Source organism: Excalfactoria chinensis, chromosome 10 (genome assembly GCF_039878825.1).
Source record: "Excalfactoria chinensis isolate bCotChi1 chromosome 10, bCotChi1.hap2, whole genome shotgun sequence".
NCBI lineage: Eukaryota > Metazoa > Chordata > Aves > Galliformes > Phasianidae > Excalfactoria > Excalfactoria chinensis.
Genome location: NC_092834.1, coordinates 2617432 through 2640852, shown reverse-complemented (window position 1 = coordinate 2640852; position 23421 = coordinate 2617432). Strand labels below are relative to the sequence as shown.

The 23421-nt window shown below is 54.0% G+C and overlaps 1 protein-coding gene across 2 annotated transcripts; it reads right to left on the bottom strand.

The window, feature by feature from the left end:
- Positions 1-753: 753 nt before the first annotated feature.
- PCSK6 (proprotein convertase subtilisin/kexin type 6) lies at positions 754-23210 on the bottom strand. Of its 2 annotated transcripts, XM_072345852.1 has the most exons (21): positions 22989-23210; positions 20818-20922; positions 18407-18517; positions 17737-17880; positions 17446-17522; positions 17225-17313; positions 14825-14997; positions 12032-12244; positions 11440-11540; positions 10441-10544; positions 9693-9810; positions 8553-8741; positions 8227-8363; positions 6441-6617; positions 5958-6060; positions 5448-5644; positions 5076-5163; positions 4577-4668; positions 3320-3449; positions 2735-2847; positions 754-2342 (listed from the first exon to the last, which is right to left on the bottom strand). In XM_072345852.1, exons 1-21 carry the CDS (start codon positions 23208-23210, stop codon positions 2245-2247), a joined length of 2781 nt encoding a protein of 926 aa, XP_072201953.1. In that variant the 3' UTR covers positions 754-2244. The 2 variants fall into 2 exon arrangements, with proteins under 2 accessions (XP_072201953.1, XP_072201954.1); XM_072345853.1 differs by lacking the exons at positions 20818-20922; positions 22989-23210 and having other exon boundaries at positions 756-2342; positions 17737-17920.
- Positions 23211-23421: the final 211 nt, after the last annotated feature.

Below are 23421 nucleotides of genomic sequence, written 5' to 3'. Positions count from 1 at the left end.
GTACCACTGGCAGAGAGGCTTGAATAGCTCCGAGCGAGCATTGCAATAGCCTAGATAAATAATCTGAATGTTATTACTTTCCAGGAATGATTTCTGAGGGAGTTGGAGCCCTGGGAAACACTGGGAGCTGATGTCGTTGCGTGAACTCGACACGGAGAATTTGTTTCTCTTTCCTTCCTGGAAGGCAGCAGAAAGCGGAGACTGCTGGGGATTGGTCACCTTCAATTGCATTGCCTCACCCAGGCGGTGTTTCCATACTTTAAGCTGTGCCAAGGATGGAAGTTAAACTTTTCAGCATTTTGGTGCATCTAAATACACCACGGAGCAGCACTGCAGGCAGAGCTGAGTGCCAGAGCTGACACGGTGCTCCCGGCTGGGACACAGCAACAGAAATGGAAGTTTGTTATTTGATGAGCGAAGCGGCAGAAGCCAGAAGCATCTCACCCCACTTCTGACCTCTGGTTTGGCCTGAAAACAAAAGGGGGATCCCAGAGCAGCAGAAGGAATCAGTGTGTGATCATTCATCTGGCTCACTCCCGCTTATCCTGATGAATGCGGAGAGCTGTGAGATGCACGGGCCCACAGCAGCACAGCTCTGAGCAAATCTTCTCTCAGACTCTGTGATGGTTGTGGATCCCTTCCAACTCGGGGTATCCTATAAGCCCCTCACGGGAGGGCTCAGTTTTCCCCTTTTTAAAGCTCAGAACCAGATACCCAGGCACTACCCCAGGCAGTTAAATCACTGCAAAAACAAACACAACAACAGGCTCCAGAGCTCCCTCTGCTCCCAGCCAAGGAGGGTTGAGTGTGAGCTGTGCCGTGGGCAGCAGGGCTGCAGGATGCTCAGAGTATGGCTGGGAAGGGCAGCGAGCCCCCAACCAGCACAGCTGGGGGAAAGCCCATCTGTAGCCAAGCTAAGACCCAGCCAGAGGGTCTGCAGCAGCAGCTGCACAGATCAGCCAAAAGCACAGATCCATCGCTCGGGGGAGATCAATAGTTTATTAACTTAAAGGTCAGTTCACCCACGGCTCTCAGGCGAGGCTCTCCCCTCTTTGCCCCGCAGAGACAAGCCTGGGCAGGGCGCAGCGTGGCAATGGGGGACAAGAAGGGATCAGCCACAGCTCCACCAGGAACTGGAGTTGATTTACACTGTGAGTTTCGTTGGCAAAAGGTTTAACTCGTTCAATCTATCAACAGGGGAAAAATCAGAACATGCAGCATAGGGAAATACTGTGGATGTTTGGTTAAAGAGAGCATCTCTGCGAGGGCGGAGAAGGACGTAGGACACCAAAGATTCCCCGCTCCCCATATAAAAAAATAGTCTACAGAGAAAAAACAAGGACTGTATAAGTTATTAAAAAAACATATCTGTAAAACAACACAGCCAAGGATATCTGAAACACGGTTGTATAAACAGCACGTGACGTGTTAGGAAGAGAGCATGGAGAGGGTTGTTTGGGGGCGGGTTTGTGGAACTGAGAGTTTCCTGGCCAGATCCCTGGAATGTCTCTTTTGGAAACAGAAGGGGAAGAAAATCACTGCCGTGGCTGGGAGGTATCCCAGCTAAAGGCGGGATGGTGATGCAAAATGCTGGAAGAGATGAACTGGGAAACCACCTCCGAGAGGAAGGACAGCGCTCCTTCCCCAACTAAACGGCAGCTCAGCCTTTCGGGAAGGAAAATGCGCTTTGCCATAACGCTGCCCCGCGTGGACGAACCGCCCCCTGCAGGCACCCGGCTCTGCCTGCACACCGGGGGGCTTCGCTCTGCGGAGCTCCAGTCGTTGCCGCACTCACAGGCAGGGAGAAGCAGCTGGGTCGTCGTTTCCCGTGGGCACGGAGCACGGCGCTGGCTGGCAGCAGTGCGGGTCTCTGGGTCACAGAGCGGGGCCAGAGCCGCGTGTGTGTGCTGTCCCATCCAAGCACAACGTCTGTAGGATCTCTGTGCAGAACCAAACCTGGGTGCACGGGTCATGCCTTGCTCCCTGCTCACGAGGAGTGTTTGAGAGTATTAATATCACTGCCTGCTTGGGGCCTTCCAGGTCTCCGTCGTTTGGGCTACAATCTGTTCTCTGCTTAACGTATTGCTATAGAAACAAGCTGACAGTGATATTAAAGCCATCAAACTTACAACAGCACCATGTAAACTCTCCCAAAGCTGAAAAAATATGTTATTTTTTGTGTCCTAATCATTTGGCAAAACCGGGCTGGCAGTCAGTGGAAGTCCTGGATGCGGCCGCTGGACTTTACCCGGCCATAAGACACGTCTGACAGCAGAACTGCACAAACAGCTTCTTTTCACAGAGCTTGTTTGATTTCACCATCTCACAGAAAGTCTTGTCAGCTGGGAGGGCGGCCGAGGAACAAGAGAAAATGAGAGCAGATTAACATTTTAAATAAACAAACATCGCACGTAACAGGCGGTGCAATTCGTTCCAGTGTTTGAGGAGAGAGAATGGAAAAGGCGTTGCTTTTACAGGGCATCTTTCACATGGTTCTAATGAAGGAAGAAAGAAGCTTTGCAGCGAGGGGGAGAATTAGCCCCGAGACTAAAGCAGAATGAAGAACAAACACTTGGGTAAACGCTTGCATGCATTTGAGCAACAGGCAGACAGCCAGCAGCTCTGCCAGCCACCCGCACCCCAGCAAGCCCAGCTGCCTTTAGCTCTACACTACTAAGGGAATCCCCCAAAGCCCTCCTTTCTGCAACAGGGGAGGACCGTCGGTGCCACTCACCATTGGTGCAGGTCTCGTTGGTCACGCAGGAGCCACCAAGAAGGCTGAAGCCGTCCTTACACCGCACGCAGTTCCCACTGGAGCCCTCGCAGGCAGAGCAGTGCTCGTCACACCTGGGGACAGACCACACTGTGCTCTGCTCACTGCCCCAAAGCCAGGCGCTGCGGGCAGCAGAGCGCAAGAGGTGGAAAGCAGCAAATCTGAAACCTTGTGCCTGTGAATGTCAAGTCGCCTCCCAACCCTCCCTTGCACATCAGCCCCATGGGGAGAGCAGCCAAATTGCTGCCCCGCGGCTCCTCCAGGGCCTGTGCTGGGTGCTGGGATGGGTGAATGCTGAGGCCGCAGGGCAGGGACTCTGCTGAGAGCTGGAACATGTGCTCAACATCACCCTGCCTCCCACACCTCGAAGAGAGCCTGGGGCCAGGGCTCAGCCCCTCCACATAGCCCCAGGGCACCTTGGCTGGGTGGCACAGGGGATGTGCCGAGCTGGCTCCCTCCTCCCCTTTTTGTTTGATTTCCCTATAAACAGCTCCAGCTGCCAGCTGGTTTCACCGTCGCCACTTACTTCTTTCACCAGGTCCTTACCTCTTGCAGACCTTGTTGGGCAGCCCGTGGCTGTCAGCAGGATAGAAGCCCTCCCGGCAGGCAGAAACACAGCGCCAGTGAGGTGCAGGGCTGTCAGGGGTACAGGGTGTGCAGTCATCCTCACCAGGTCCTGCCGGACAGGGGACAGAAGCCACTAAACATCTCAGTCTCATTTGGGAATGAACAAGATGCTCATTGTGCCAATGGGGTCCTGCATGCTGCTCCCACCCCAAAAACCCATCCAGCATCCTGCCCTGGCAGCCCTTGCATCAAAATCCCTTTCCTGCTCCCAGACATGGATGCAGCAGTTTGGTTTTCCCACTCTGCTCGGTGCAGTGCATGGAAAAAAAGGGCAGATGCAAAATGCAGCTGGGGAGGAGATGTGTGGTGTCCATGTGCCGTGGCTTTGCTGTCATGAGGAGCCTTCCACGCACTGTGCGTGAGAAATGGTTATGTGGGAAAAAGAGAGGGAAAAAGGCTTGAAAAATAATGGTGGGAAGTGCATTTATACTGCCTGGAATAAGAATTAGAAGGAAAATAATTTTCTTAAGGGATTAAGAGTCCGTTCCCTTCCACGCTTGCCAACAAGATCAATAAATATTTTGGATTTAGCCCTAGGAAATTGCCTGTGTGTGATAAATGAGATTCATACGACTGAACATGAATTGTCTGGAGATCATATTATCATCAGATCTATGATGATTTCAAGAACAGGCACAATCATTAACCATGGAAAACAATGAGACACGCAGACAGCAAAAAAAAGGCAAAATTTAAAGGGGACGCCCAGTGACTCGGGGACATGGGTGGATGTCCCCAGCCCTGGGGACAGCACACGTTGAGCACATGACATTTTTAAGCACCGCAGAGCCATCCTCCATCACTCTGAGAAGGTTTTACTGCCTCCCCTGCAACCTTATTAAACCGCAGCACCTGGATTCAGAGGGATCAGGAAATAAAGAATGGCTGTAATCAAAATGTAAAAACTCCCTGCAAGCTTTTCCAGCAGGAATGCAGCCCGGCACCTGCACTGTGTGCGGGAGCACTCTGTCCCCAGGGCTCCTCCAGGCATCTCCCTATGGATGCTGTTATTCAGTGGGACAGCCGCAGGGAAAATAATGCAGCCCACAGCCTACCTGTGCTGTGATTTCTCTCTCCCTGCCCCAGCCAGCATGGCTCTGGGTGTTACGGGCACCTGTGTGTCATGTGCAAAGATGTGGGTTTTTTGCAGGGAGATGCAGGGGATGAAGGCTGTACCTGTGCCAGCAGGGCAGGTCTCGCAGCGCCGGTGCTCACGGCTGAGGTACATGGCAGGCTGGCACTCAGGCACGCAGCTCTCTCCCACCAGGCTGACAGGAAAGCAGAGAACACTGACACCCACACGTTGGCTCTGGGGACCTGGTGCAGCCCATCCCCAGCTCCCACAGCCCCTGCATGAAGCACAGTCAGCCTGCCCCATATGTGGTTTGCAGTACGCGGTGCAAATGTTTTCAATGCACTTTCCCTTGTGTTAGATGCCACTGAATTCAGATGGGCGCTTCCGAACCATCCCCGTGGGAGCTTTCCATCTTCCAAAGAGACACAAAGTGCCGCCTCTCCATTCCCTTCGCACCGTTTTGCAGCACAACCTCTAAAGCAGGATCCGAGGTCTTTAACTAATGGCTGACTAATTTCCCCCCATGGACAGGCTGCTCATCCACTTCCCACATTTAAAACACAGCCCTCAGTGCCGAAGGTACAAGCTCTGGTATTTTACCTGAACCCATCTTTGCATGCAGTACACTTATCCGGCTCGCCGAGACACTTTTTACAGCTTTGATGGCATTTCAGACAGCGTTTCTGACCTTTCAAAAAATACAAAAAACCAAAAAAAGAAAAACCACAAGGAGAGTGGGTGAGGACAAAACTTGGATGGGGATTTGCAGGTAGAGCCGCATGGCCCCATTAACAACTGCCCTTATTTAATAGCTCTGAATGCATTTTGCGGCCCTCATGCACAACTCCCCCCTCTATTCTGGCAGCACTTGAGCTGGCACTTGGAAATCAAAGTGTTTTCTCCATTGAAAAGAGCATGAATGCACGCAGGGTTTAGCCCTATGATACACAATCCAGTTATGAGCATCCTTACGTTCCTCGGCGTAAAAGCTGGGCGGGCAGAGGGGCAGGCAGGCACCCATCTCAGGGTGGTGGTAGAGGTTCCTCTTGCACGCTGTGCACTGCCCCGGGCCCCGGCCAACACAGCTCTCGCAGCCCTTGTAGCACCGCCGGCACCTCCGCGCTGCCTTGTCGCCAAAGAACCCTGCTGGGCAGGAGCTGACACACATCCTGGAGGAGGAACAGAGGGGCTGAGCCTTGGGGTGAATTTGGGTTTGTTCTGCTCATCCACTGCCACCCATGTTTTAGGGTTGCCCAGCCCCATGCCCATCACAGCAAAACCCAACTTCAGGTGCCAGCTGGCACCTCGGCCGTGCATTCTTTGGTCATCGATGGCTCTGGCCAGCAAAGTCAACAAACAATACCCTTCTGGCTCCATTTCCCCCATGCCATCCTACTCCAGGGCAGAGGTTCCCATGCTTCCTGCCTCTGTTTTCTCTCCCTTATCCTTCTTGCTCCATGCAAGCACCCCACAGCTTCTCACCTGCCAGTTTTCACGCTGCCCAGGCTGTAGTGGATGCAGTTCAAGCACTGATCGGCACTGGGGCCATCGCAGCCCTGGTCACCACACTCGGGGTGGCAGGGACCTGTTGGGAGATGGCAACTCAGCTGGCAGCTCTGGCACAAGGTCAGAGTCTAAGAGCCTCCTGGGGGCTGTGGGGATGCTCTGAATACAAACAGTCCCCCCAGCCCGGGACAGATGGACAGAGGGAAGGGGACACATTTCATTGTTTGCTCCAGGGGGAGGTGAGCAGAAGATCTTTGTTTTTTTTATTCCCTAGACGCCTCCACCATCAATTTGTGGTGGGAGCGCCGGCGTGCTGTTTTTCTACCTTCTAATTTTACCGTCCTGCTGCCCTGCTCCAGCCACAGGCACTGCTCCTCCCCACTCTCCCACCTCGCCCTTGTTATCCCAGCTCAGATTTTTGGGGTTATGCTCAGGGAAAGGACACCCCAAGGCACCTACCTGCATACTCCTCCTCCTCCTCCTCCGCCATCTCCACCTGGCTCTGCAGGAAAGCAGCCCTCGATGGCTCCATTTCCGATACCTCCAGTGTCCTTGTGCGGGGCTGGGAGGCCCCTGGAGTGTTGTAGGGGTGCTCAGCCGTCCCATAGAAGACGATGCTCCACTCCTTCAGCTTCCCTGTGGGGCATGTGTGCCATCATACCAAGCTTCCCACACAGCGCTTGCCCCATCTCAAGCTTCAGGGCTGAGCTCACTGTGACATGATTAGAGGGCACGGTGGGGTTGGGTTGATGGTTGGACTCAACGATCTTAGTGGTCTTTTCCAACCTGACCCCTACACCCCAAATTTCACCGCCATTCACTGAAAGTGTGCCCAATGCGCAATGGGTGCAGCCTCAACAGGAACAGCTCCCCATAGGTGTCCTGCCCTGACCCACATGGCTTTGGGACCATCCAGAACAAACAGCTGCTCCTTCCCAGCAGTTCTTCCTGTTGCAATTCTCAATCAATGCAAGTCACTTCAAGTCTGCAGTGCATTCTGTTTGAACCACTAATCCCCACGTTTCCAAGGGCTTAATGATCTCAAACAAATATCTTGGCTCTTGGTGCTGTAAGCTCCGTGCTCGGGCAGGACGGCAAGAAGCCACCTGCTCCATCCAACATAGATGGAGTGGAGCCAGCAAAGGGCAAGCTCAGGAGCCCTCATCAGGGACAGCTCAGTCACCTCCATCCAACAAAGAAAACAAAATGACTTAAAGGTTTTGCCTCCCATCTCAGTAGATGAGTGCCAGCAAATATTAGCCCTGCACTGGGCGGTGAATGGCAGTGGAGGGGAATATCCCAGCCCTGGCCATGAGCATCTCTTCCCTTTCTTCCCCTTCATCTTTCTTCCCTCCTGTTTTGCACTCTCTGCTTCAAACACACTGTTGCAGCTCCCTAAGGGGTGACTTAATGTGCTTGTTTGGGGTTTATTCCACACAGCCAGGTAAGGCAAAGCCCTGGGGTAGCGTGCAGCCACATGGAGCCGATTCCCTAATGCCAACTGAGAACCACAAATACGGGGGAAAAGCAATTCTGGGGATGTTTTGCTGCTGCTCCAATGAGTTCAAAAGCTTTCAGGCCAAGGCAGCAAACAGCAACACCTTCTACACAATGAGCCCCCATGTGTTCCTCCTGCCAGAGAGCAGCGTGGGTGAGGTTTTTAATTTTCTCCTGGCTTTCTATCAATGAGAATGTGAATTTTTACACCCCCATATGGCACACCAGCCTGGGGCACGATACTTTATGTTCCACATCCCCTTCCCACGAGGCTGGAACCTACCAGCCCAGCTCCTTGGCCACTAAGGGGGCAAGGACTAGAGCCAGGCTGAGGCTGGGAACACCTGGGAGGCTCTGGTTGGGGACAGTCCCCCCCAGCCTGTGTGGTGGCAGCTCAGGCAGGACGTTCATCTGCACCCACAGGGCACTGTCCCCTTGCGCCATTGCACAACCATCCCACGCTCCAGATGTTCGAGCAGCACAGCAAAACAAACAAACAACAATTACAGCTCTCGGGTTTCCTCGTTTTGGACTCATTACAGTTTAATTTTGGAAACCTCGTTCTCGGCTGCAGCAAATTTGCCAGAGGGAGAAAACCTGCTGCCGGCTCAGCCCAGCCTCTGAGCAGCAGGGCTTGGCTTTTACACCCATTCTTGGAAATTTGGGCAAAAGATCTGAGATCTGAAAGTTTGGGGCAAGCAAAATTTGGGGCAAAGAGGCTGGGGGAGGTGGTGGTGTGGGTGCTTACCTTGTGCGGTGGGGCTGCGCACCTGGGATGGCGTGTCCTGGATCTCCAGTGTCCACTCGCCAGCTGCCCTCTCGCCCCAGCAGTGCACCGTCATGAACTCCCAGCCCTTGAAACCCTCATTGGAATGGTCAAACACTCTGCAGCGGGAGAAGGAAAGCCACACAGGTCTCATTCAATCAGGAAAGGGAGGTGTGGAATGAAGGATACATTCGGCATCACTGCACGGGCCAAGGATGTACAGATCCCATTGCAACCGAGATGTGCTAAAGGTATCCCCATGAAAGACTCCAGGCATATCAAGCACAGCTCACGGTGGCTGTTCTCACCTCCTGGCCAGGAGCTGTGATCTGGTCCCTGCTGGAGACACGAGGCTGATCTGCAGGTCACCACGGCGCGGGTGCGCGATGCTGAGCCGCACCACCACGTGCTCCAGGTACAGCACATGCTGCTCCCGCTGCTCACTGCAGGCACTGCTCAGGGTGCTGGCACGCAGCACATGGTCCGGGCGGATGTACCTGCCAGGATGCAATGGTAACCAATCAACAGTGATGCAAATCCTGAGCCCTCACGCTGTGTGCAAGGGTAACGTTTCCCCCTCACTGGGAAAGAAAATCCCTTTTCTACAGGCTGGTAGGGTTGGAGCATTGAGCTCCCACTGATGGGAACTGGGTACCATCCCACTGATGGGAGCTGGGCACACAAGTACACTTTAGCTCTGCCGACAGATGGTTGGAATGAGGGCTTAATGCCCATGTTTGGGAGTATTTGTGAGCATTTCCCTTGGTGTCCTATTGGCACCGTGCTTCCCCATTTCTTCTCAGTTGTGTTTAAACCCAGATTCCTACTGCTTTGCAGCAAAGAGTGGCAAATTATCACCTCCTCCATGGCAATGCATTGTCCTAGCAGGGGGATTTGCTGAATTGCCCGATGGTAACAAGATGCTTTTGAACTGCCTGTAAGATCTATTCCTTATAGGTTGCAAGGGCACTTTTTTATTATAATTATCAGTGCAGCATTCCTCTTTGGGTTGTAATTAGTGTCTGTATCAGATAAATAGTTTCATGAACACACTTGGCTCCAAACCCATTCCTGCTTTGCATACTTGATGCTCTCCAAAGAAACTGTGCTTTCCTGTTGAACAGCTCACTGCAAGGCTAGGCGGTGCCATAGTTGTAGGCTCTGCTCTGTCCCAGCAGATCCCAACAACCCAGAGGGAACCAGGGGTCACTACAGAGCCCCTCCCAGGATGCATAAGCACAAGAGGGGGCAGGAGAAATCACCCACCATCAGAGCTGGTCCCAGAACACAGCCCACGGGACCTCCTGCCTTAAAATCAGCCACAAAACAAACGACAAAACAATAACAGAAAAAATGCTCCTGGCTTGTCCAGGTGACTGACACTGACCCAGGACTGCACCCCCAATTCTTCCAGTTCAAGGGAACCACGTCCCAGCCCCACCACTCACTTGGGTACCCTGTCCAGGCTTCCCACGCAGACGTGCTGGGGTGGCACTGTCTTCCATTTCTTGGCTTCCACTACTATAGCTTCTGCATCAACCAGGCCGAAGCCATATAGATGGCTAACTGGAAAGAGAGAAGACTCAGAAATCTCCATTCTGCCTGACAGATGCTGCTCCCAGCATGTCTTGATGTTACAGGTCCTCCACCCATCTGGGAAGACATAGAGCTGACCCCACTGTGGCAGGAGGTGCTCCAACACATGGAGCTCATCAACCTGCCCGACTTACACCCCGAAATCACCCTGGTAACACAAATAAAAAAGGGGCAGCCCAATGGGCATAGAATATCCCGAGTTTGTTAGGGACCCACAAGAATCATTGGGTCCAACTACTTGAACCACCCAAATCCAAACCTGATGTCCGAGAACGGTGTCCCAACATTCCCTGAGCTTCAGCAGCCCAGGGCTTTGCCCACCTCCCTGGGGGGCTGTTCCACACCCACCACTCTCAGGGGCAGAACATCCAACCTGACCCTGCCCTGACTCCATGCTGTTCCCTCAGCTCCTGTCACTCCATTACCACCCAGCACCACAGTTATGGAGGTGGAGAACCTCCACCAAGCAAGACTGCAAATCTCCCCCAACAGCAGAGTCCCCAACCCAGCTGAGAGCACCCATCCAGTGTGAATCCCCTGGAGCTGGGAGGCCTCTCATTTCCCTTTGGATGCTGTTTTTGCCATCCCACAGCACCTCACCTTTATGCCCTGCTCCATTGGTCTTCCAGTCGGCTGCCCGCAGGTGTACTGGCCGTGAGGTCCTGACCAGGAGGTGCTGGACGTCCCTCCACGTGAGCAGGGGGCTGCAAGGAGACGTGGTCACAGCACAGCTCTGCTGCCCCCAGTCCTCCCATCAGGCTAAAAATCAGTCTTTCCTACCCAAATAGGGTATGAATTGGTTATTTCAATGCTCACGCCCTGCCTGCGGGGGGTGCCCATTGCTTGGGGTGCCCAAGTAGAGGGAGAGCACCCAGGGAGGGATGCTGTGTGCCCATGAACAAGGGGTATTTAGTTCTTTAGGCTAAAGAAAAAAGCTGGACAAAATCCTGAGTTGCTCATTTAACATAAAAACAAAAACCCAAAGTGTCTGCAAAAAAACCCCTTATGCAGTGATGACATGATGTCTGTTCATGGAGCCTTGCAGTGAGCACCGCATGTTTCTATGCCCCAACACAGGGATATTTCTGAAGAATTTTCTGTGCTTTTCTTACAGTCTCCTCAGCATCTCAAGCTGTTACTGATATTGCTCTCAAACAACATTTAAGAAAAAGAAATACAATTTATTCCTTCTCATCATAATGGGGCATCTGAGCGCCTGCACCTCCCAGCACCAAGCCCTGGTACTTAATGTTGCGTTTTATGCCTTGGATAAACAATGCAAATCCTACACCTAACACTCCTAAGAAGGGAAACATCTCCCAAAACGTGATCACTCAACCTGAGTACCAAGATTAAACTGGAGGAGATGGAGTCTGCTGAGTGTGACCGCCCCCAGATACAACGGCAGCTCATTCGTGACAAGGGGAGACAAAGCCTTGTTTGTATTCCACCCCATAAAAACACTAATAAAAGCTCATGAGCAGATGCCCTGCAAGCCAGGGAATGGCTGGAGCGGGGCTGAGAGTGCATTTGATGTTATGCAAAAGTAATCCTTTTCCCTAAGCTTGGGAAGGTCCCACCCCAGCGGGGCTGACTTACTTTGCCTCCAAAGCCAAGGCAATGATGCCAGCCACCATGGGTGCAGACACAGAGGTGCCAGTGTGGCCATCGGTGCAGCGGTGCCGGAGGTCGGTGGTGACCTGTGGAGAGAGCAGCTGCAGCCCCACGATGCCAGAGGTGCTCCCAGTACTGACCATTGAGAGCTCAATGGAAACCATGGTGCCACGGCATGGGTAATGAACCCTCGCCACAGTTCCCACATCATCAGCCCAAACGAGGGGCTGCAGATGCATCTGGCAGGTCAGCAAACACCTGCGCTTGTGTTTTCCCTTGCAAAAAAAAAAAAAACCTTGGAAAAGGACAAAAATTTAGTTTAGTTGTGGATCAGCTGCAGGAAAAGCTACGGCTGGAGCAGAGCTGGAAAAAATGCCCATGGGCTCATGCTTGTTTGCATTTCTATGGGCTTGTTTTCATTTTTACACACCAATGGGAAAACCCAGATTTTGGAGCTTCCCGAGGACAAGACCACCAAGGCCAGTGCACTGAACAGCTGTTACCAAACAACCCCTCGAGCAGAAGCCCTCACCACAAACACTCAATGGGCTGCTGATCTGCTCAGGGCTGCACTTACAATTTTCCGCTCATAGAAGGCCCCGCTGCTGTAGGTGGTGGCCAGGGTGGATGCACACTCCTCCAGGTACCAGGGCTTGTAGCCGTTCTCGGTGGTGCTGCTGATGGAGATGGTGTAGATGCTGTTGGTGTAGCCATCACAGGAGCAGTAGTCGCCCTCCCGGCCTCCGTTTCCCGATGCCCAGACAAAAATGGACCCCAAGCCCCTGCGACCCTGTGGGCACAGAGAGAAAAGGGTGAGGAGACCGAGTGTTTGCCTGGGATGAGCACAGGGAGCAGCCCAGGGAGCAGGGGACAGCAGTCGGGGCAGACACCACTGCACTGGGTTTGGGGCAGGATTTCGGGTTTGGTTAGGGTGGAAGGGTGGCATCGACATGCAGTTTTCCCCCTGGGTAAGAGCAGCTGGGTCACCTCATCCTAGAGGAACATTGAGAAACTCCCCAAAACCTGTGCCCCACTTCTCTCCAGCCCACAAAGCCCATCGCAAAGCCACCCACCGCCCACCCAAACCATCAGAGAGCTTCCTGCAACGCATCCTTTAGGCTTTGTTTGTTTGCTTCTTTCATTCCCTCATGGCTTGGCACGAACATCTGATGGAGCATCCCCACCAGGCAGCCTTGCCGACTGCCCAGACCTCCCCAGAGCTGGGGAAAGTCCCAGGTGGGAGCAGCCACACTGCTAACAAGGGGCCCTTAATGAAGCTGGCAGCACGGCACAAGAGGGGCCCATTTGCTCCCCTTGGGGCGCACAGAGCTAATGTGTTATTGCACATCCTGATGCTCTGCACGGGTACTGAGCAAGCATGGAATGGAGCGCCATCCCTGCATATCTCTTTTGTTTAATTAAGTCTCCTCCTCTGAAATGGCTGCCTTGCTCCTTTGCCTCCTTAGAGCCCTGGACTCCTTGCAGAGAGCTCAAGGTTCACCTGGGCAGATCGGCGCCTGCCTGTATCCCCACCTTCTGCTTGGCTGTCTGCTCTCACAGCAAAAGATGCAAAATCAGAGCAATTTGCTGGGATTTATCCTGTCTCCCGTGTATATGGCCATGCATACATTGGGCCAGCTGGTCATGCGTGATGGCCAACGAGACCTAGCAGCAAAAAAGCACCAACAGAACCCGTGTGCCACCTACAGCATCTAGTGGTACCACAGACCACATGCAGAGATGTGGCTATGGGCTTCATTTGAGGGGAAGCCAAGATCTCCCTCACAAGGATGCTCCAGGCTCTGCCTGTGTCACTGCATCCACAGCGGGAGTCAGCTCCAGAACCAAGAGAGCATGCAAGCAACATCCCTCCACCCCAGCGCAGCTCCACTCACACCCAATGGCAGCTCCCAACAGAGCAGGACATTGCCTCACTTTGCAACTTGGTTGGCCTTAAGCCATCCCTGCACTCCCCAGCCAGCCATGAAGCTTCCCACAAGCAGACCCGAAACACCCAATGGCTTTATTGGCTACCCTCCCCAAACCAATACCACCCTAGAAAGGCTGCAATAAAAACAGGAGATGCAGACAGCATCTAAACCCCTGGGATTTCCCTCTTGGCCAATGCTTGGGACTAAGGAATCAGTGGGACACAAGGGGCACATTCCCTGCTCCTGTAGTCCTGGAGCCCTATAGTACCAGGAGAAATATCATCCTATTAGCTTGGGAGCTAACAAGTGTGGTGAGTAACGAGATGATAAATGACCCCCGTGCAGCCCTACTGCTAACAGATAAAGGTTATTTTAATGTTTCCATTAAAAACTCAATTTTAAGGATTTATAACTCAGACGCAGCCATTCGCTTGGGCTAAAGGTTGCTGCTAGCTCTCTGCTTATGACTTTCCTCATTAATTAAGGGGAGGCAGGCGGCAATTAGGAGCTCTGCAAGGAGGGTGGTGAGGGCTGCTAACATGGGTGGCACTGGCCAACAGGAAATGCGAGATGGGGATGGTGCGGAACCCAAATCAGTCTGGTACAGAGTGGGAAAGGCAACACGGGGCTCAGGAACACAGCAGTCAATCAGTAACCCTGCCTCATTGAAAAGGAAATAGGGAAAAAGGAAGGAGGAAAGGGAAGGGGAAATGGGAAGGAGGAAAGGGAAGGGGAAATGGGAAGGGGGAAAGGAAAGGGGGAAAGAGAAGGGGGAAGAGGAAAGGGAGAGGGGAAGGGGAAAAGGGGCACCGAGGGGTGCAGGTCCCATCTTCATCCAAATCCCCTCCCTTGTCCTACCACCCCAAGCTCAGCTGCAGCTCCTGTATTCAAATGAAAGCAGAGATTTGGAGAACTCTTCCCAAACGGCGGGTCTGTGCTGGGCAGGGACCCCACTGCTGCCTGCTCACTCCCGCATGGAAAAAAGCACTGTGAAGGGCGGCCTGTTCCCTGTATTTACACGACGTGAACTCCCAGCAACTTCAATGAATTCCTCTTCAGCCCGACCGCCCCGGCAGGAAATCAAGTAAATAGTGGGAAAACACTCCACCCTATTTATAGATAACATGAGGGCGGCAGAGCTGAGAGCAGAGAGGAGGAAAGGAGGGGAATGGTCTCAGAGCAGCCAAACCCAACCCCAAGCTGCCCCAGAACGTGGGGGGAGCATCACTTACCCACCGAGGGGCCGTAGAAGAGCTTTTCCCGGTGCTTTGAGCCAATATTTGCTCTTTTCTTTTTAATTTAAAAGCACCAGGTCTTTGCCACTCGAGGGGTCCCCCATCACCAAACCCTCAGAGCTCAGGGATGGGATGTAGGGGGCGGAGCAGGGGTCCCACGGGGCAGGGGAGAAGTGCCAGCACTGGGCACTGCGCGGTCCACACCTTTTTAATGCCATGCTCAAAAGCCTGCTTGGCCAATAGGCCGGGTCCATCAACTGTCTTCCCATCATCATCTGGCCCCCAGCTCGCGCTGTAAATGTCAATGTAATCGGGTCTGATGCCAAGCGACTTCGCTTCAACAACATCTGTTACATCTCCATCTAACATACGAATGCCTAAAAGCACAAAAACATCAGACATTAGGGCTTAATGGCTTTTATGAAAGTGCAAGGATTGCAATCAAAGGCCTTTGTTAGCGGTGGTGGAAACCGCGAGGCTCGGCATGCCTCCAATGGCTGCAACAAGAGGCAGCACCAGTGAGCCCATGGCCAGGAGCTGGGAGGGCATGCAGGGAGCTCTGCTCATGCTCCCTGTGCTGCTTTATTGCAAGCAATGAGGATTTGGGTGAGGGTTTAAAATCAGCTCCAGCGGGTCTGAGCTGTTAGGAGGAAGCTGCATTCCCATCATCAAAATTCCCATCCAAAAACCCTGGTATTCCCATCCTAAAACATTGGCTTCCCATCCTAAAATCTTGTTTTCCCCACCTAATCCAACAACACCACCTGGATGACAGCAGCTTTTCCCCAGTGCTCATGGCCCTGTTGGCTTTGGGCACACACGGGCAGTGGGCAGTGCCACAGGACAATGGGACCCCATGTATGGAGGCAGCAGTGCCTATTGCTGTGTCACATCACTGTCCAACTGAGCCAGCAGTGCCAGGACAAGGATAGCAAGCGCTGATGCTTTGTACGGAGAGCCCAAAGCGATGCCCAGCATCCAGTCAGGGAGACTCTGCTTTACACTGATGCATTTCCCCTTCCACATGTGCTTCTCTTAAAGAAAACAACTGCAGGCAGATGGAATCACACTGCAGCTGTGCTCCAGACAACACTCAGCTCAATTACGTTTCTCTGACGCTGTCCCACAATAGACAAACACGAGTTTGGAAACGCAGGAAGCTGTGCCCAAACTCCCTGTCCCAGGAAACATGAAGGGAAGCTGCCCCCCAAGCGAGGAAAGAAGAGAGGAGGAGGTAGGACAGGAACCCTACTTGCTTATGGCAATGTTTTGCCCACAGCAAATGAGAAGTGATGCATGAGCGATGGAGAGCAGCGAGTCCAATTAGGTGGGAGCTCCCTGAGTGTGAAAAATGGGCTTCCCCAGCAAGTTGTGCTCGTTCATCACTGCTTTATTTGAGTCATCCATCTAAAGTCACTCTCACTGAAGCTGCAGTGTTTTCTTCCTCAAATGCAAAGGTGATAGGTCTGGAGCTTGGGTTTCTTGGCTCTGCCAGGCTGCCTGCCTCGCTCACCATCCCCAGCACACACACGGGTCAAGAAAAGGAAGCAAATTAAAACAGAACCCATAATAAAGACAGCAAGCAAATCCTTTCTGTAGCCCTTACTGGGGAAATACAGACACCAGGGCCTGATCCTGCAGGGTGCTAAACCTTAAATCCTATTGAGTGGAGGAGAGCCAGAGCCTGTCCAACCCGGCTGAACAAGGAGCAGAAGGCATCACACAGGCGGGATGGGATGGGGAAGTTTGGGGACAGAGAAAGTTAGGGATGGGGCCACAACACAGCCTTTGCCAGCCCCCCTAGTCACTCTCCCCAGCACATCTTCCACTGAGGTTACCCCAGCATCAGGTTCCTACTGCCAGCCATGCACAGAAGGACGCAACCCAATGGAAAGAGGTGTGGTTGCTGGGATGCAAAGAACCAGACCCTGAGCACTTGGGACTGCTCCTAGTGCCTGGGGTGGCACAAGGGCTCACAGATCCTTTGGCAAAGCCCCACTCCTGCTGAGGCACCCACAAGTGAACACCCAGCTCTGGGCTCACCACACACAGTCCCATCAGCCACACGATGTGCTCACACTCCCATCTGCACAACCATTTTATTTTCCCATGAGGACATTCTGGGGTCCTCCAGACCCCCCTGAGCTGCTCAGTGACAGACAACAACCTCACAAATAAGTGATTTCTGGAGCTAACTCGTTGCCACCAGCCAAACCAAATACATGTCCCATTTAGACTGACCCCCCCCAACACTTCAGGGCAAAGCCACCACTACCCATACACACGTATGGACTCATGACAGGGATGCAACCGAAGCAGTTTTCCACCCCAAAACACACAGAGCCAATGTCCTGCACACCCTGGGATCACCTGCATGGGGCTGGGGACCCCCATCCTCTCACAAGCCCCCACAGAGCTCCCTGCTCCCCATGCTGGGATTTGCCCAAATGGGGGATGATCCACATTGAGCCACGTTGGTGCCAAATTCCCAGCAATATGTGGGGGAACAACATCCCTCTACCCACCCCAGGAACACACCAACCCCATCACAGCCCCATGGGGGGAGTAGGAAGGGCAGAGGGCTGCAGGCGGTGCTGGCCTCACCTCCAATGCGTGCGTTGTAGGCAATGCCCACAATGCAGTACGAGTTGTTGGCTGCTGCTGCCACCTCCCCTGCGCAGCGTGTGCCGTGCCTGCAGGGAGAAAGCCCAGTGAGCAGATTTTGTGTAAAGCCCCTAAAACAGCATTCCCTGAAGGGATGGGATGGGATTCCATGGGATACGATGGGACAGGGTCTCAGCAGGCATACAATTAGCACCACATACTTATTCTCATTGCTGGCATCGTAGCGCGGCGTTGGGTCATGGTCATTCCCATTGACATCATAGCTTGCAAGAGGGTCCTGAAATGGGTTTTCTACCATTAGGTTCCACTTATTGTCATGGGACAGCAGCTCAGACCCTGCCAGAGTTTCCCCACATTCTCATTTCTCCTTCCTAAAACACCCTCTTCCTTTGACCTCCTGCTGCGCAGCCTCATGCTGTGCTTTTTCCCCACAGTTCAGTGGAAACAAATCCCCTCCATTGGCATGACTCAGACCCGGGTGCCCCACTCACGTAGTTCTGCAGCAGGTCGGGGTGGTTCCTCTCTATCCCGTCATCGAGAATGGTGACCACCACGTTCCTGCCGGTGTAGCCCCTCTGCCAGGCGGCGACCACATTCATGTCCGAGCGGCAGCGGCTGTTCCTGTCCCCGCAGTGCTACAGGGGTAGCAATGGCAGAGCATAGCCTGCAACAGGGCTGCAACCCAACAGCCTGGGCTTCAGCCCCTCCACGGCAGCATGGAGCTCAATTATCAACCCAAAATCACATCCCAACCCCTCCCAGTAACTCATAGATCAGCTCCAACCACACTGACCGAGGCTGCCAGCAGCGGTCAGCTCAGGAGCACCCTCTCCTCTCCCCATTATTCCTTCCCTCCACCACTCTGCACACTGCAGGCTCTTGGCTTTTGAAGCGCCCATTTCCTCTCTGTGCTTAATTTCAAACGAATTTCCCTGTCAAACACGGATCGATGAGCCAGGCAGGAGGAAAAATGATATTGCAAATAGATGGTAGCAGCTCTTTGATGGGCAAAGATGTGCCGGCACTGCAGCTGTGATGCTCCGATGTCTATGCGCACAGTGCAGCAGCGAAGGCACTGCTGAAACACTTCCAACCCTTTGTACAAAAACCAAATAATCTGTATTTTTAGCTCATTCTGCATGGAGGCAATACAATACTCACCAGGTACCACATGTTGGGCCACACCGGGTCGTTGAAGGGCAGGGAAGGGGGATCACTGCGGACATGCCTCTTCACCCGCCGCCGCACCTCCTGCTGCTGCAGCCACTCCACCTGCGGGCACAGAATACTGCTGGACAAAGGGCTGTGGGGGGAAGTGCCCCCAACCCCCAGCCAGCTCCATCTGCAGGGAGAGGGGCAGGATGGACAGCCAGCAAGCCAGGAACCACTGGCTGAAAGTTGTCATATGAGTTCTATATGTTTCATTCATTCATTTGCCAAGGTGCTGTTGTTCCATCCTGATGCCCATCTCTGGTGGGTCCCCATCCTGCAGCCCCACCAGCACGCACCTGGACGTCCCTGGCTTTGTGCAGCCCCAAGCACTGAAGGTTCATCAAAAACAACCCCATGTACCCCCAAGCATTTACCCCCCCACACTCTCACTGTGCTGGAGATGGGCACAGAGCTCCCCAGCCCTTCAGCCCTGTATCTCGGGGCTCTGGCGGCCCTGACCTCCACATGGCTGTGACTCTGATCTTTAGACAGAGACTTTCCCGTCAAAAAAATAAATAAAAATGAATACAAATCCGAACGGCAAGTTTTTGTTTGGCTGGTTTATGCGGGAGCTGCCAGCTGAAGCGAACGCTCTGCACTTGGTTTATGGCTTTATGGCTCTGATTTACAGAGATGGAGGCAGAACGGTGAGCATCGCTCCCAGCCTAGAGCTGCATTTTTAAATCTATATATTTCCAAGGGGGGGGGGGGGGAGTAAAATAAAATAACTGTTGAAACAAACAAAAACATATTTCATAGGAAAATACGGTTCCGTGGCACCTAGCCTGCTGATAGCAAGCTGCTTCATTTGTGCAGCGATGGATTTAAGTGTTGGAAGCAAAAACAAAACACAGCTTCGTGGTCTGGTTGAAAAAAACTATGTTAAATAGAGGAAATTGCCCAATTAGGCAGCTTTTCTCCCCAAAGCAGAGCTCCCTGGCTGAGGGGCTCGCTGCCCACCCCCTTCCCAGCACTGCTGCTGTGTGAGGATGGGAAGCAGCCCGGGGCAGCCCTCAGCTGGTGACATTCCTGACAGCTCCCATCACCCTTCACAGGGGGCAAAGGCTTCTTGGAAATTATATTGAAAAGAAAAACCCTGTTAGAACAAAGCCCTGCGCTGGGATTCTGGGCAATGAGCAGAGGGGCAGCTCCTGTGCTCCCCAGAGCTCTGGGATCTCCATTGAGTGATATGGGGCAGTTCCACCCAGTGTCTTCTCCTTTTCCCCACAGCAATTGCCAGGTTTGCTAAATCCCTTCATCCTCACCACACCATCAGCCCCACAGCGAGCAGCTACAACCTCAAAGGGTTCTCCAAGGGTATGGGTGCAATTTGGGGTGTCCCGAGGACCCTTCTTGCAAGTTCCATCACCACGCTTTACTGCCAGAGCCCGAGGGAACCTGTCTCCTGTGGTGGAACCGACTAATAAATCCCCAGGCTGGAACAATAGCCCCCTGGAAGACACGAGATGTGGAACATCTGCAATTGATTGAATTTGCTGCTTCTTCGGGGTTTCTGCAATGTTTGTTTCCCAGCTTGCGATGTCGCGTCTCCCTGTGCCTCGCAGGGATTTTTTTATTGCACTGTGCACACTCAAATGCCAAGACACCTCTAAAATGAGCTGGAAACATGGGAAGGAGGGAGAACATACGCCAAGAGGTCCTAAACTCAGGGTGAGAGCCAACAACGGGACCTCAGAGCTCTGAGGACCGCACAGCAATGCAAGGCACACGCTCGCAGACCAAAAGCCCATTGACTCGGCCCCATCTGTTGGCCCCAGACTCATTGAGATGGAAGTATTTCCATTGCAGGTTGGAATCCATCATTTGCTTGGATGTTCCCTGAGCAGCACCGCCGCCGCTCCGGCACTTTGCACATCTCCAGGCATTAGCACTGAGGATTTGTCCTTTGCTCTGCCAAAATAACATATCACAGAGCTGCAGTCCTCAACACCACCCAGCCTCACTTGTCCTGCATCCTCCTGGTACCCCATTGCTTTTGTCAACTCAGCTGCAACCCAAATCCCTTCGGATGTTTGCTCTAGGAAGAAGCAATGCACGCCGATTGCCAACGATTTCACACATAGCAACCATTGAGACAGCAAATGTTGTGGCAACTGGATCAACACCCAAGCATGCAGCAGCCTTGCGATCCTGGAAGGCTTTTTCCTCCCTTTGCTTTCCCCCCATCCTTCAGGCAGATGTTAGCATTTAGTCACTTTAAGTGTTTTTCATCACCAATAAACATCCCCGTGCCCAATGAGTCACCGTGTGCATGCACAGGGCTGCATGCTCAAGGACAGCGCTGTCATCACACAGTGCTGCAGACCACAGCTGTGGGGTTTGGGGGTACAGCCCCATACCTTGGGGTCCATGCGGAGGAAGCTGTGCGGTCCCCGGCTGCTCAGCGTCGAGCGCTTGAATGTTTTGCTGTGGTGGAAATGGTAGTAGTTTTCCAAGTTGCCAATCTGGAAAAAAAAAGGAGATTTCTTTTACAAAGGCGAGGATTGCCCACAGTCTGGAGGAAAATGCCACCTCCAAGGTTGTGCTGTCCCCAGACCCTTCATCTCGCAGCCAGTGATGATGTGCACTGCGCTCTGAGCGCCTGCTCAAGCTGTAGGTGCCCCTGTTCAGTGCAGGGGAGTTGGACCTTTAAGGGGCCCTTCCAACTCAATGATTCTATGGCTCTATGTGGGCCCTCTCTTTCCAACCCAAAAGCACGGGCATCACTCATTCAACCCAATGCCCTGCAGAGATACAGACAGATGGGCCAGGGGATTATAGACCAGAGTTCTTCATTCCCACAGGATTACTGAAGGGACAATAAGGAAACCAAACCAGGCTGGGTTTAACCGAGAGCCAGACCTGCCTTCAGCAGGACCTTGGGCCAAGGGACCTTTTGAACCTGGCTTTAAACCCAGGAAGAAAAACTCAAAAATGAGATTTCCACCTAAAAAAATAACAAATTGATGGAAGAGTATTTGCTCTCCTCTCTGTGGGATGAGAGAGGACATTGCAGGAGCTCCTGCCCCACTCACTGGGAGCAGTGTGAGCCCCACAGGTGGGAGCTCCGGGGGAGCTCAGGACACTCCAGTTCATTCCCATGGTTGGCATCAATAGGGCTGAAACTCCACAAGCACAACAAAGGGGTTGCTGGAAATGCCAAGAGCAGCAGAGTCCCACAGAGAAACACAACACTGCAAGAGGCGAGTTGATCCCTTCTGTCTCCAGACAAGCTCACACATCCCAGTTCCAATGGGAATTGCTCTACAAATGTCATCTTTAATGTTAAGCAGCGATACAGCCACACAGGTTTGTCAGCCTCCTGCTCTGCTTCCCATCCCCTTCTCTCCCAAATGCTGTGAGCAGAGGGGAAGGGAAGGCAGCCCTCATGGTGGCACAGGAGTCCCCACATCCAAGCGGGGTCCCAATAACTGAAATCCCAGAAGCTGAAAGAGGGAAGCACCGCATATCCCTGTGCCAGAGCAGGGACAAGCGCAGAGATCCCCAAATCCTCGTGCCACTCTTTCTCCCCTCCTCATCCCCATAAGCCCCAGGGACACGTGCACAAAGGGGAGGGCGTGGATGCACGGGGTTCAGCACTTGGTGACCTCCCCATGGGTGAGCCCCGGGGCTGGGGACGGCCCGCAGCAGCCAGAGCACTGCAGAGGTACACGCGCCGGAGGAGAGGCAGGAACGCCCTGATGCAAGCACAGAAATATTTCCCTTGGTCTGCAGCCTGCTGCCGGCTGTCCTGGGAGGGCTCAGGGGAGAGGGAGGGATGGACGGGACATACAGATGGATGGGACAGGCAGACAGAAATGATGGATGGATGGATGGATGGATGGATGGATGGATGGATGGATGGATGGATGGATGGATGGATGGATGGAATGGCGAGGGATCGGTGCTCAGGGCAGCCGATATAAGGCAAAGCAAAACCCCAAAGCAGGAGCACAGCGTTGGGTCGGCACAAAAGCCTAAAGCAGGAGCAGGTCTGCTGCAAAGCGGGACGTTTAATGGAGACGTTCAGCTGAATGGGGAGAACCAACAGAAGGGCGCGCTCCCGGCTCCGCGGTGGAGGTCGGGATGGGGCTGGACGGCCGGGGAGGGCAGAGCGCGGCGCTGCAGGTGGGGGACCCGGGATGGAAGGACACGGGATGGAGGGACGCTGCCGCCCGACAGCTGCGGGACAAGGGCACGGGACGGGTTTGTTGATGATGCAACATCCGAATTACACTCCGTGGGGTTAGGGCAGAAAGCAGAGCTGCAATCAATCGCTGGGACGCGGCTCCCGGAGGGGGAAGGGGCGGAATCCCCAGACCCGGGAGGCACCGTGCCGGGACCCCCCCCCCCCGGCGCTCGCGGGGGGGACCGCCCGCTCCTCGCGTTTCCGACACCTCCGATCAACCCCGAGCGGAGAGTCCAAAGTTTCCCCGATCCACCCGTGCAACTTCCCGGCCCCGCAGCCCCAAGCGCGAACCCCAACAGCCCCGTACGGCCCCTCCGCACTCCCCACCTCGCGCCCCCTTACCTGCCCTAAGCTGCTGTACCCATAGGCGGCTGCCAGGCGGGCGGCCTCGGCCGGGCCCCCCCGCACGCGGACGGCCCAGTGGTTGGTATAGACGGTGCGGGAGGGCCCCGCCGCCCCCCCCCGGCCCCAGAGGAGCAGGGTCAGGACCAGGAGGCAGAGGGGGGCGGGCGGCGGGGGGGCTGCGCGGCGCGGGGCGGGCGCGGAGGCCGGAGGTGCGCGCATGGTGCTCGGCGCTCCGCGGGGCCGCGCTGGGCGGAGCGGGGAGAGGCGGCTTTTAAAGCGGCCCCGGAGCCCGGCGGGGGCGGGGGGATGCTCCCGGGGTGTGTGTGTGTGTGTGTGAGAGAGAGAGGGAGAATGGAGGTGGGGGGAGAGGGAGGAGGGCCCAGCCCGGAGGCAGAGGGGGGAGAAGGAGGATGGGGACGGAGAGGGTGGT

Excerpts from the sequence above, each read along its gene's own strand:
- PCSK6 (XM_072345852.1), bottom strand. The coding sequence starts at position 23,210 with ATGCGCGCACCTCCGGCCTCCGCGCCCGCCCCGCGCCGCGCAGCCCCC. Across the intron at positions 17,523-17,736 it reads CCGACCTGCTGCAGAACTAC|GACCCTCTTGCAAGCTATGA; the intron begins GTGAGTGGGGCA and ends AACCCATTTCAG. Across the intron at positions 5,164-5,447 it reads CAGCTTTTACGCCGAGGAAC|GTCAGAAACGCTGTCTGAAA; the intron begins GTAAGGATGCTC and ends ATTTTTTGAAAG.